The sequence below is a fragment of the Ochotona curzoniae genome, unplaced genomic scaffold (genome assembly GCF_017591425.1).
Source record: "Ochotona curzoniae isolate NIBS_2020 unplaced genomic scaffold, NIBS_Ocur_1.0 contig_2210, whole genome shotgun sequence".
NCBI classification, from domain to species: Eukaryota; Metazoa; Chordata; class Mammalia; order Lagomorpha; family Ochotonidae; genus Ochotona; species Ochotona curzoniae.
The window spans coordinates 52,792,644-52,806,383 of record NW_024465369.1 but is presented as its reverse complement, the minus strand read 5'-3'; the positions used below and the strand labels follow the sequence as shown (position 1 = coordinate 52,806,383).

At 45.0% G+C, this 13,740-nt stretch overlaps 1 protein-coding gene across 6 annotated transcripts in view; it reads left to right on the top strand.

Moving 5' to 3' along the window:
* Positions 1–13,740, top strand: part of ANKRD44 (ankyrin repeat domain 44) — a 307,451-nt gene that overhangs the window by 188,048 nt on the left and 105,663 nt on the right. For all 6 annotated transcript variants that reach the window (XM_040971917.1, XM_040971918.1, XM_040971920.1 and 3 more), the window contains 2 exons: positions 664–806; positions 1,742–1,954. In XM_040971917.1, coding sequence (XP_040827851.1) covers positions 664–806; positions 1,742–1,954 — 356 coding nt within the window. The remainder of the gene's footprint in view (positions 1–663; positions 807–1,741; positions 1,955–13,740) is intronic.

The window sequence follows — 13,740 nt, the reverse complement described above, 5'->3', positions numbered from 1 at the left end:
TTTAAAAAAAGAAATGATAAACAAAATCAGAGACCTTCCTGAAGCAAATGCAGAGTTGGAGAGGAGAGACACAGAAAGCTTCCATGCCTTGGTTCACTCCCCAGATGGCTGCAGCAGCCAGGGCTTAGCCACAGCAAAGCCAAGAGCTTCATAGATCTCCCACATGAGTACAGGGTCCCAAGAACTTGGCTATCATCTACTACTTCCCCACACACTTTATTAGGGGGCTGGATTGGAAATGGAGCAGCTGGGATACCAACCAAACCAGCACTCTTACGAGATGCTAGCATCAGAGAACTTAACCTATTACACCACACACTGGCCCCATTACTTTCATTTTAGCACAAACTACCTTTGGCCAGGATGCTAACACCTTGCAGAACTTCAGCATTATTTATTGACACAGTGACAACTGTCCCCTCTCATTCAAGGGGAGGCTTGTGCATCGATCACTCCTTTTCTTCCCACAGTATTGGCATGATGCCTGACACATAGTAGGTGCAGAATAAACATTTGCTGGGTGTTCACCATAAACCAGCTTTTCATAAATACCTCCACAAACCACTGGTGGCTCTTGCAGTTAATGGTGATGATTTAGGTAAAGTGCATTGTCACATTGTCCTGTTAAGATGAATGATGTTCTCTGCTGCTTTCTTTGCCAAGGCCACCTGGATGTTGTAGCATTGCTCATTAACCATGGTGCAGAAGTAGCCTGCAAGGACAAGAAGGGTTATACTCCCCTGCATGCTGCAGCCTCCCACGGACAGATCAATGTGGTCAAACATCTCCTGAATCTAGGGGTGGAGGTGAGCTATGCTGAGTGCATCATTACATGGGCTCTGTGTGTATGTGTGCGTTTTCTGTGCTTTGAAACTAAATTCTGCATGCATTTTTGTTGTAATGAGAGGGGGAAGTACATTTGCTACTTGTCTGAGTTTCCACATACAGCTGATTTCAGGCAGCAGGAGTGTAGGCCAAATATTGGAAACGCGGTAACAGACTAATCATACATCCATATTGATAGAGAAACATGTGAAGGTACATGTTCTATGGGATGCACGTTATTCAGTCAGAGGCTGGCTAGGGTTGGCCATCCTATGCTCAGAACCTTGGCCTTGAATTCACAGCACACAGAGGAAGTGAACAAATGGCACAAACACAAGTGGCTGATACTGAGCTAAGCTGGTCTCTTCCTGTTCTCCCTCAACTGGCAGAACAGGAACACTGGTGAGACTCTGGCACTTTCTGCTCCTGCAGGGAAGGAAAACCAAGTTGTTATACTGAGACCATATTGGTGATGCTCAGTACCCAGGGTTGGTTTCAGAAAATAAGCGAGAACTGAATGAAGGATGCCTCAGGGCAGCATCAACACTCTACTCTAAGAACCATCAGCAGAGCAAGCCTGGAGTGGGGGGCTGAGCCTGACTTGTGTTGTGTCCACAACTACCTCCTTTCCCTCTCTCACTCTTTCTGTTCCCTGTGTCCCAGCTTTTGAATTCAGGGCTCTTGCTCCCACCCCACCCCAGCTGATGAATTTTCTGATGTACTGAAAGCAGTTTTGCCTTTTGTCCTTTATACCTTCTCTCTCAGACGTAAAATATCTTCCACGGCATGAAGCCTCCAGCTCTTTCTCCGCAGGTCTCCTTTTGTCATATTCCAGTTTTGCTGTTGCTTACCTCTGCGGGGAATGGAGAACATTGGCTTCCGGGATTTTAATTACCCCGTGTCGGACTCTCTGCAGATTGATGAAATCAATGTCTATGGAAATACAGCACTTCACATCGCCTGCTACAATGGCCAGGATTCTGTGGTTAGTGAGCTGATTGACTACGGTGCTAATGTGAACCAACCGAACAACAACGGCTTCACCCCCTTGCATTTTGCTGCCGCCTCCACCCATGGTGCTTTGTGTCTGGAATTGCTAGTAAACAATGGGGCCGATGTCAACATTCAGGTATGACCCTCTTTGTCTTTCCAGATGTTCAAACCCTTTGCAGTGAGCCTATGAGCAAAGCCCGAAGCTAAAGATTATAGTATGTCTTTAGTGACCTGCAATGCTGAATGCCTTGAGTCACACAGCCTTATCTTGAAGGTGAAGGAAGCAGTGTTGTTTGTTCAGGTGTGGTGGTCCTGGCTGCCAAGCTCTGTGCTGTAGCCTCATGTACCTGGTAGCTCATTGTGTGCTCCAGGGCAAAGACTGGGTCTTAAGGATGTTAACTCATCCCAAACCCTAATACTAAGCTGATAGGGCAGAGCTGCTAAGAATTCAAAGGAAGGCCTAATTTGTGATCATGGGCTGCTCCAGCTCCAACACGGCTCTCCAAGGAAGTTCCCAAATATTTTTCAGAGCTCAGGTAGTAGCTTCAGTGATGCCTCACTGGACTGCATGATCACTGCTCTATTATTCACCAGAGTTACTAAGCACTTCGTGCCCTCTGTTTGCCACTGGAGAAGGCTCCAAGATGACAAGGAGACAATGTATGCTCAGAATCCCGAGGGAGGAGGAGTGTATGTGTGTTGGGAGACGGTTAGAAAGCATGGCAGTGACAAGAAGCAGGTGTTGACTGGCTTCCTAGTTGGTATTGAAAAACAGAAGCTGGTTTTGTGCTGAGACTCGGAAATGGGTTGGAGTTCAGCTGAGATGGGAGAAGGCCATAGAGAGAGAGAATGGGTTGAGCAAAGCAGTGGGAGAAGTGGGTGGAACAGGCTGTGGGTGAGCATCAGGACATGCCTGGCCTGCCGTGGTGGCTGACCAGGGGAGTGTAGGTATAAGCCTTTAGGATCCAGGTTATGTCACTTGAATGCTTCCAGGTTAAGGCAGAATAATGTGGCCTGCAGACCTTTCCCGTCTTCTCAGTTTCAGCTGAGCACATAGGAATCCTGAAACAAGGTCTCAATATGTTCTCTGGGTGATTTTGAAGGCTTAGGATTTCCAAGGCTTAATTTCAAAATACTGCATCATTCTCTTTTCATGGATGTCTCTGTTCACTGTTAAAACATTGGTATAATTTTTCTCCTAACTTTTACCAACAAGGAAAAATGATACACATATTCAGGTTAGCAATTTGTTGTGACTGAATAGAATATAGATTATTCGCAAGACAGAGGCTAGAGGTAGGCACGTGCCACAGCAGAGTTGCCTGTATCCCGTATCAGAGGGTCTGGCTGTCTCGCTTCTGGTTGAGCATTCCTGCAAATGCACACCATGGGAGACAGCAGGTGATGGTCCCTGCCACTCATGTGGAAGACCTGATTGAATTCTCATCTCCTGGCCTTGGCCTTGCTCATCCTGGACTATTACAGGGACTTAGGAAGTAAACCAACAGGTGAAAGACCTGTGTCTGTCTGCCTGTCCGAAAGAATGGAGAGAAGAAAGAGACTAAAAATAAGCCAAAATTGATGTAGCCCAAAAAGAGGCCTCATTGACTAGCTATGGTGTTCGAGTTTCTGTAGGCTATGGGTTCATAAGTTCATGGTAAAAGCCAAATGTCAGACTTGAGTAGTAATCTGGCCATAGAACATCAAGCACAGAAAAAATACAGGGAAAAATTGTATGACAACATTTAAATTATAAACTTTTGTATGACAGAAGGGTAATAAAACATTGAAATAGGAACAACTCAGGGAAATTTTTCTGCAATATACATGGTAAGCAGAAGTTAATATTCTTCCTATATAAAGAGCTCATACGAATCAATAGTAAAAAGTTGGATAACCTACCAGGAAGGGCAGACAAAGATAGGTCACCAGAGAGAGAATATAACATTTATTATTCTATGGAAAAATAACAGCACTGTAATTAGAAAAATACAAATTTATTTAAATATGTATTTGCCTTTTGATTGGCAAATAGTAATAAAAACAACTAGTGTTTATCAATGAAAATATCAATTTTTTAGCTTAAAAAAGTGATGTGGCTATGCATTTGCATAGAAAGAGAAAAATATCAGGAGTTTATACTAATATATTGGCCATAGTTATCACAGTGACAAAAATTATGGTTTGGATTCTTAGCTTCTGTTTTGTATATTTACATTTATATCACATCATATCATATATATTATTATATAAATGTATGTTATATGTTTATATATTATATATGTTATTTATATATTGTTATAGAACAGGCTCATGTTATTTCTATATCCAGAATGAAAACAAAGAAGTATTTTCATGTTGGAAAAGAAATGCATGTGTAGATGACTCGAGGATAATGGAAAGTTGTTAAAAAATTGATGCAGATAGGAAACTGTGAGGGTGGGGGATGGGCAGGAGCCCCACAAGCAGAAAGAACATTGCATGGGCATCACATGACAAGAGGAAGACAGGTTTATTGTACAGTTGCAGACCTGGACTGCCGAGAGTCCAAGCCTAGGTGTAACTTTTAACAACTGTTTGATCATACTCTGCCCCGCTTGCTGTGTGACTCAGGTTTTTCTTTTCTTTTTTTTTCTTCTTCAGTTTGGGGTTTTTTTTTTTTTTTTTTGGTCTTGATTACCTAATTAGATAGAAAAACAGGCATACAGATGACCCTACATGTCCACGACAACCAAGACTAAACTGAACTGTAGCTGGAAGCAGGTAACTCAGTCTGGGTCTCCCGCAGTTGGGAGGGACCCAGCTACTTGAGGCGTTGCCTGTGGTCTCCCATAGTGCACATGTCCAGGCAGCTGGAATTGGGAACATGTACTCCAGTAGGGAAGGGACATCTTAACTGCTTTACCAAATGCCAGCTCCTGATTTTTTTTTTAAGATTAATTCATTTTATTACAAAGTCAGATATACAGAGAGGAGGAGAGACAGAGAGGAAGATCTTCCATCTGATGATTCACTCCCCAAGTGAGCACAATGGCCAGTGCTGTGCTGATCCAAAGCCAGGAACCAAGAACCTCTTCCGGGTCTCCCACGTGGGTGCAGGGTCCCAAGGATTTCGGCTGTCATCGACTGCTTTTCCAGGCCACAATCAGGGAGCTGGACGGGAAATGGAGCTGCCGGGATTAGAACCAGCACCCATATGGGATCCTGGTGCGTTCAAGGCGAGGACTTTAGCTGCTAGGCCACGCCACCGGACCCGTCAGTTTTTTTTTTTTAATCTGAAAATTATAGTATTATTTTTCTGGAACTGTTTAGAGAATTAGTAAGTTTTTGCATAGAAATTACATAAAGCAATATCTGCCACATGGGAAAGCTCTTAATAAAAGAGCACTTATTAATATTCATTAATAAAGATGGCAAGGGGACTGTAATTGTGGCACCAGCATCCCATAGGAGCACCAGTTCATGTCTCAGCTGCTCAATTTCACATCCAGCTCCCTACTAATGGCCTAGGAAAGCAACAGAAGATGAATGGGGAATGCAGAAGAAGCTCCTGACTTCTGTCTTGCCCAGCCTCAGCCATTGCAGCAATCTCAGGAGAAAATCAATGAATAGATTTCACTCTGGCTCTGGCTTTCTTTCTCTCTCTGTAACTCTGACCTTTAAAATAAAGAAATATGGGCCTGGCATGATGGCTCAGTGCTAAATCCTTGCCTTGCATGCACTGGTAGCCCATATGGGCACCGGTTCATGCCTCAGCTGCTCCACTTCCCATCCAGCTCCCTGCTTGTGGCCTGGGAAGGCAGTCGAAGATGGCTCAATCTTGGGACCCTGCACCTGTGTGGGAGACTCGGAAGAAGTTCCTGGCTCCTGGCTTCAGATTGGCTCAGCTCTGGCCGTTGTGGCTACTTGGGGAATGAACCAGCAGATGGAAGATCTTTGTCTCTCCTTCTCTCTGTAAATCTGCCGCTCCAATAAAAATAAATACATCTTTTAGAAAATAAAGAAACATTAAAAGGAGAGGATGTTAGGCCAAAGAGTTGTCCTAGGAGGTAAAACTGGTAAGTGTACTTCTTGAGAAGCTGATTTTGAGCTTTCGTAGAGCCAGTCAGAAAAGCACAATGGTGGAAAATGTGGTGCTACAGCCAGTTGGGAATAGAGGAAAACATTGATGTTGCCTCATTTACATAAAAGTGATAGTTAGGATTGGGAGAAAAGGATGAGATCACCTTCAGAGAGATTGCGCTAGAGTAGGGAAGAGTCCAGTAACTCTTTACTGGTGGGATTGTTGGGAGGAAATATAGGAAAAAGAAGTTAGAGAAGATAAGAATGAAATGGAGGAAGAGACTTTATAAGGGTGAAAGCAGGTAGAAGTACAAAAATAATGTAGTTGAGCTGCAGTACCCATTGGTTTTCGTGAGGTACAGGAATGGGACGGAACTGAGCAAGCAGCTGCACCCACCAGATGTGTTGGCTGGTGCAGGTGACGGACCGAACCTGACCCTAAACTGGCTGGTGCACAGAACAGTGACGTCTGAGGTCACTCCAGATGAAATTTCTTGGGAGATTCTCCAGCTAGACCACTGGACTCAGATTCTGGCAACAAGGAAAATCACAGGGTGTGTGGTCTGACCCTGGAGTGCATGTATCAGGACCAGGCCTCCTCAGTTGCTGATGCCTGTGTAGCAGAGAGCATGCCCAGATGCACATGAGGGACATGACGGCCAGCTCATCCAGCAGATGTCAGCTGCCTCGTCAGAGGATGGAAAGCAGACAGGTTGGACAGTTCTTCTGGCCAAGGTTTGCAGCATGTTTCTGAGTGTGTGGATGCACTGAGATGGACTTTGTCAGTCAGTAGACCTTGGAAAGATTTTCTCAACCCTGGAACAACAAAACCAACTTCGCACAATTATCAAACCCATTCAAGTAATGCCCTAGCAACGCTCTTCCCCACATGGGGGTCTCTAAGATGTCATCAAGTGACCATCCCCTATCCCTGAATGCTGTGTAGGGTGACAGCAAGGAGCTGCCCTCTTCTCCTCCTCCCCTGCAGACAAAGAAGAAAAAATAAGAAAGCTGAAACATTTGTCCCACCCACCTTCCTCGATGCCAGACCCTCCCTGCCCTAATGAGAGGCCCACATGGGCACGAATCCCTCTCAGCTATGTAAACAATATGGATAAATTTTTTTCAAAGGAAAGAAAAATAATGTAGACAAGAGTTTCAATGTTCTATGTCTTGTCAGTGGAGCCCCCCAGAGGACAGATGAGAATCCTTGGAGGTGCTGAAGAGCCCAAAGCGCCTTGGCCTCAATTGATGAAGTAATTGATGGTGGGAGGGCACCAGGAGCACACAGGTGACCATGCTGCCCGTGTCCCTGGGACAGTGAACATTCGTCTTGTCATCCTGGTGTCTGATGCCTGGCCTGTGAGTCCTTCAAAGGAGGAGAAATTACTGCAGTTAAGTAGAGTGACTTCACTAATCTCAGAGTTGCCTGCTGCTGTCCAGTCCCCTGTAAAACATGCCATCACTGCTCAGTGTATCAGATGCCTGGGGCTGGAAGGCCACTTCCTGGCTCACTTGTCTGCTTCTCAGAGAGAGCTGAGTAGGGTTCATTTCAGAGTGCATGAGAGACTTCCACTATGTGCTTCTGTCCCACAAAAAACGGACTACTGAAAAGCCTTGTTAACTAACTTTACTCTTCAATTTTTTAGTTCTGTGAACAGGTCATTAAAAATGTAAGAAATGCTGTTTTAAAGATCTCAGGCTTGGGTTCATATCTTACCCAACCTATAAAAAGGCTGTTTTGAATCAACACAGCTGCCTGGTTCCCTTGGAAATCCATTTTGGATGTTCCAGATGCACCCTAGATGCTCAGATCCTGCAGTGTCTCCGTAGAGCTCTGCTGGCACACATTGGCCAAAAGAAAAGTAGCTTTGAATTGAAGTCATTATCTCCCTCTGCCACCTTGCTGGTTGGAGCTTGAAAGCATTTGGAAATTCAAGACAGTTTGTATTTGTTTAGATTTTATCAAGTTTGAGGGCACTAGTGTGTTGAAGTACAGCTGATAGCCACCTACAGGTTCACTTGTTTTTTTCTATTCTTGCCAGACCTAGGAGTGATGTTTTCATCCACCGTTACAAGATGGGTGGGAAGAGCAGGAGGGGTAAATATTTTGCATGCATTTTATAGTCTTACATTTTGCTTAGATAGATTGTTGTCCTGTCTTGGAATTTTCCATGTTTGAATTAAGATAAAATAATCAAAGCATAATACTTTATATAAAATAAGCCATTGAAGGCTTGTTTATAATTTGCAAACAGGAAGAACAGGAGAGAACATAGCTTTTCTTTTCAGTTACAGATTAAAGTTTCTGTAGCATGTCAAGGCTGTGTTTGCAAGGGTTCAAAGTAAGCATTAAAAAAGACCACATTCACGTAGAGATGCTGGACAGACAGAAATTACAATGGGTAGCCTGATTGCCCATATTCTGCTCACTCAATGTTTCACCCACCTGTGGTCTCAGTCCTTTTCTGTTCATGGGCACGTAGATCATCTGACCCCAGGGGACTGGAGTTGAAACCCCTTTTTGTTTTTTTGTATGTGCTAGGGCCAGTTGATAGGATGACTTGTGTTGCAGAGGTTGAAAGTGAAAACTGGTACAGACAAGAGTAAGCCATGATGGGGACACAACCCTTGGGACTTTGGAAAGGAAGCCAAGACAGGAAGGGAATGAATGTCCAACCACGTAGCATCTCCAGGCTTAATCACCATTACAAACACAACAAACAACTACACATGGCTTTTTCAAACCAGCATTTTAGGTGGCTCGTCTGTGAATCAGGAAGCTTAATGGCTTTGGCTATCCTGTCCTCCCTTGAGGATCACAGTCAACAAGCTGTTTTCAAGTCCTTGGAGAATGAAATGTGTGTAGGGGTAATGAAGATTTTGATCTGTTGCCAGTGAGAAAGAAGGCAGCAGGAATGGTCATCCGGAAAGGAAAACACTTACTTAATCCAAAGATTCATCTTCTTTGGACAATGATGAGTTCCACCTGGAAAGAGTGCTAACTTTTATCATAAAATGGTCTTAATTTTCATTTGTTTTCTTTTGTGGCTTAAGAATCAGTAGAAGAGCTTCTTGCCTAATTGAATGAGTCATTAAAATAAAAATTTGGGAGTCCCAAGTCTGATAAGAAAATGTATCTATACAATTGGAAGGAGATTAGAAAAAAACAAAAAGTTTCATAAAAGCCGTGAAGAAGTGGGAGAGTGGATCACTTTCTCTCTTGGGAGAACATGAGAAATCTTTCATCTTTGTCTGAAGCCCAAGAACAACAACACCAGCCAAGTTTCCTGGCATGAAAGATTTCTTAGATAATAAACCTCATAGGAGTCTAATCTCACCCTGTTGTTGTTTTTTTTTTTTTTAATTGGGAAACAAGATGGTGGAATAGGGTAAGGATTTGTTTTATCTTATTTTTATTATTATCATTTTATGATACAGTTTCATAGGCCTTGGGATTTCCCTTACCCTCACCTCGAGCCCCTTCTCCCGCAACTGAGTTCCCCTATATTGTTACTGTATTTATAGTTTTTCATAAACAGTCATATGTCCATCATTGTGGGCATGGACAATGGCAGAGAGTCCAGCATCCTATTGTCAAGATATAGTTAACAGTTTCATTGTAAGTCTAGCTTTAATCTGTAAATAGAGATACATACTGCATTGTATCCTCACATCTAGATATGATAGTCTCCATTACACAGTTACTATACATCCCCTTAAATGAAAAGCTACAGAACAATATCAACAGCAGGAAGAAAAATAGAAATTTACAATGCCATGAAGTTCTCAAGAGGTTTTGTTAGTTCAACAGTCCCGAATTGCTGTCAGTCCTGCCAATCCAGTTGTGATGAAATCTCTCCAGAATCCACTGGCTGCTATGGTCCACCTTAGAGTCTCTATCTGCCCAGATATTCACTGCCAGCACTTGGTTGGAGTAGTTGATTAATTTGTTCTGCCTTCCATCTTCTGCCATGGTACCAGGTGTCCTTTGGAGGCTCTAACTTACTGCCATATCCTCCATGTGCACCTGGATATGCTGTCCACTGCTCTGTCTGGGCCACTGAGGAGGCTCAGCTCTGATGAATGCACTCCATGGTCAGCCCATGGAACCTGTAATTCTCTCCATGGTTAAGGGATTCTTAGTCCAGCAGTTCAGTTGGTAGGGAATCAACCGCCAAAGAAACTTCGTCTGAGGCCATCCCAGACCTGATTTTTGTGTGTGTTGCCAATACATGGTTTGGCACAGACCCAAAACAGGTCTACTCACACACTGGTAGTTGCAGTTGCTGGGTCAGTTCTGTCTTCAGCCCTGTGTTTGACACAAGCCAATGGGTGTTGGAGTCCAGCCTGATCCTACCAACCACATACTTGGCCTTCACATAAACCAGTGGGAGCTGCAGCCTAGTCAGAGTGACCCCCACCAGACCTGCCCCCTACTCTGGTTCCTGTGCTTGCTAGTATGTACAGCTGACTGGTCCCATCTGAAGGACACGTTTTAACAGATGGAGAAACATTAGCCAGGGTGAAGCAGAGAGGGCATGTTCCGTGAGAGGACGGGCGAATGACAGAGGGCCCCTGGAGACTGATGGACACAGGAAAGCGGCAGAGACAATGGCCTTCCTTAGATTTAAATGCCCCTTTGCAATAATGACCTGCCTTTATACTCCTGCCACATAAACTGCATGGCCTCAAATGTTTGCCATGACACTCAATAGTTTCTGTCCATGTTTGACTCCCTTCCACCACCTGTATCCCAGTGAGGGGGAAAAAATCACCTGTAGATTACACTCCTTGGTAAAGGAACCCAATTGTGCCTGGATAGATGTGAAACAAACTTTGATGATCTGTGTTTATTTGGCCATTTACCACAGGCACTGACACTACCAAGGAGCAAAAGGATGTAGTGACTGTTATCCCTGGAAGAGGATTGACTTTTCAAAATAAACACCATTTACTTCTGTGACACTCTGCCTGGAATTTAGCTAGTTCCCACCAAACTAATACTCCTTGCTAAAGTCCTTGAGCTGTTTTCCACTCTTGGATAATTATTTGACTATTTAAGGATATTTTCTAAATGCTGAAGTATATATAACTTTTTATTTCATTAAATGATAATTACTTGTGTTTTCATATTAAATTTCAGAGAAAATATTGGAGCAAAAGTTAAAGAAATAGCACCACCTAGGGACAAATTAATGTCAAGTCTAATTTCTTTCTCTCCTGAATAGACATCACTTTTCTGTTGGAAGTGTGTTTTTTAAACACTCCAGAGCAGGCTTTTCAGTTCATTGAACTGTCTTCAATTCTTTTTTTATTATTATTATTTTATTTTGATAATCTTTACATTATTATGGCACAAAGAATCAAGGGCTACAGGAAAGTGGGTAAGACTGTTATTTCCACAATTTTTTTTTTTGGTCTGTGTTTTGGAGAAGGGGAAAGATAAAGGGAGAAGCCACACCCACCGTCCCAACCATCTCAGGGTCCCTGACATGGGGCATGCTCCGAAGGCATTGATCAAGTGGTTTTGACAGTTGAGCAGTTCTGAATTGCTGCCAATCTCGCCATTCCAAGCATGCTGAAATGTCTCAAGAATCCACTGGCTGACATAGTCCACCGTAGAGTATGCGTTTGCCCGGATTTTTGCTGCCAGCACATGATTGATTTGTTTTGTCCTCCATCCTCTGTTGTGGTACCAGTTCTGATGGATTGCCGTATCCTCCATGTGCACCTAGATATGTTGTCATTGCTCCATCTGAGCCTCTGAGGAGGCTCAGCTTTGACACTTGCACTCCATGGTCAGACTGTGGAACCTGCGCTTCTTTTTATGCTTGCGATTCTGAGATCAGTTCAGTTGAAGGGATCCCCAGCGAAACTTAGTCTGAGGTGATCCCAGACCTGATTCTTGTGTGTACCTGCCAGTACAGGGTCCGGCACAGTCCGTCGCCCCAATCAGCTTATGATATGCTGCTGGTTGCAATTGCTGGGTCAATTCTGTCTCTAGCTCTGTCTTCTACATGAACCAATAGGTGTTGGAGTTCAGCCTGATCCTGCCTTCCATGTACTCAGCCTTTAATAAACCAGTAGGGGTTGCAGCCTAGTCAGAGCGATTCCCCATAACCCCCACCAGGCCCGCTCCCTACCCTGGTTCCCAAGCTTGACAGTATGTACGTTTGACTGGTCCAGTCTGTCTCACATCCCGTTCAGCTCTCGCACATGTCAATGGGCATTGAAGCCTAGTTCAACACAACCTGTCCTACTATCCAGCCCACACCCAGGTGGCGGTTGCCATTCTGTCTAGCCACCCCTGCGCTGGTCCTGGTTTTCATGCTCTCCAGTGGGAGTGGTAACCCAAGAGGGAGGTGCCCACTGTTTCCCTACTGGACCCACTTCCACTCCTGGATCATGTACTCTCCAGGTGGTTCTGCAGTTTCACTTGACAGAATTAGCCCCCAGTGTCAGCATCTGCCAGTTGATGCCATGGCAAAGCCCAATCTACGCTCACCCACTAAAATTTATGCTTGCACCAATAGGAATAGTCAGCCCAGCCTGGCTTTTCCCTGATCTAGCTCACATGAGTCTCACAGGTGTTGTAGCCCTGCCTGGTCTGGTCTGCTCCCATCCCAACTCATGCTCTCCAATGGGTGTGGTGGTCCAGTAGGGGAGCCTTCCACATTCCCTCTACCACCTTTGCCCCCTCCCCCTTGGTTTTCATATGTGCTGGTTGGGTGCTGTGGCCCAGTGTGGCATGGTCCACCTCACTTTGGCATTTGCCAGTGGGTGCTGTAGCCTGGCCCAGCCTGGCCTACCTCTAATTCCCGCTGATGCTGGTGAGGGTTACAGCTTAGCCCAGCCAAGCAGGCATCCAGTTCCAGCCATAATGTGTACTGGTATGTGTTGTGACCAAACCTGGCCTGACCCACACTCCATTCTGGTGCTAGGATTCTCCAGAAGTTGATGTGAACTGATTCAGCCTGGTCTGCCCCTGACCTATGCCAAATGTATGCCAGTGGATATCTTTCCCTGGCCTGGTCTGAACTGCTCCCTAACGTGGTTCTTACGTTCACCTGTAGGGACTATGAGGAGTTTCCCAAACTCCTCCACCAGAATCTCTCCCTGTGGCTGATCTTGCATATACCAGTGGGTCCATGGGCCAGCCCTACTTAGTCCACCTCCTGTCCTGGCAGTAACAGTGGCCTTTCCTGACTGGCTTTCAACCCATTCCTAGCCTGTACCATGTGATCGTCTGTGAGAATTATGACACACGAGGAAAGTTTTCCAAGTTCCCCCACTTGGCCCACTCCCAGATCCAGATTTCATACATGCCAGCAGGTGTTGGGCCAGTACCCGGCATAGTCTGCCCTTCTATCTTGGCCTTGTATGAGCTGGTGAACATTGTGGCCTGACCCGGCCTGCCCTACATACAGGTGCTACAGCCTGGACCTGCCCAGACTGTTATTGGTCCCTGCACCCATGAGTGATGGCAGGTTCCATGGTCTCACTTAACTCAGCCCATCACCACCCCAACTCTTGAGCTAACCACAGGACTTGTATTTCCACAGGGTTGGGCCCACACCTCCCTCCCTGACAAAATCTACCCCTGGATTTGGTTCTCTTGTGTGCTGGTTAGTGTCCTGGCCCTGCCTGATGTGACCGGTTCCCTATTCCAACATTGTCAGGTACTAGGATCTAGCCCTGCTAGTCAAGCCTCCAGCCCTAACTTTCACGTGGACTGACATGTGGTGGTCAGCGTTGTTCGGTGGTAACAAGTTCTACACAGGACTCACATATAGGTTGGTGTATCAATCTGACCCATACAGATCATCTGGCCTCTCCTCTCCAAACCATCTTAATACC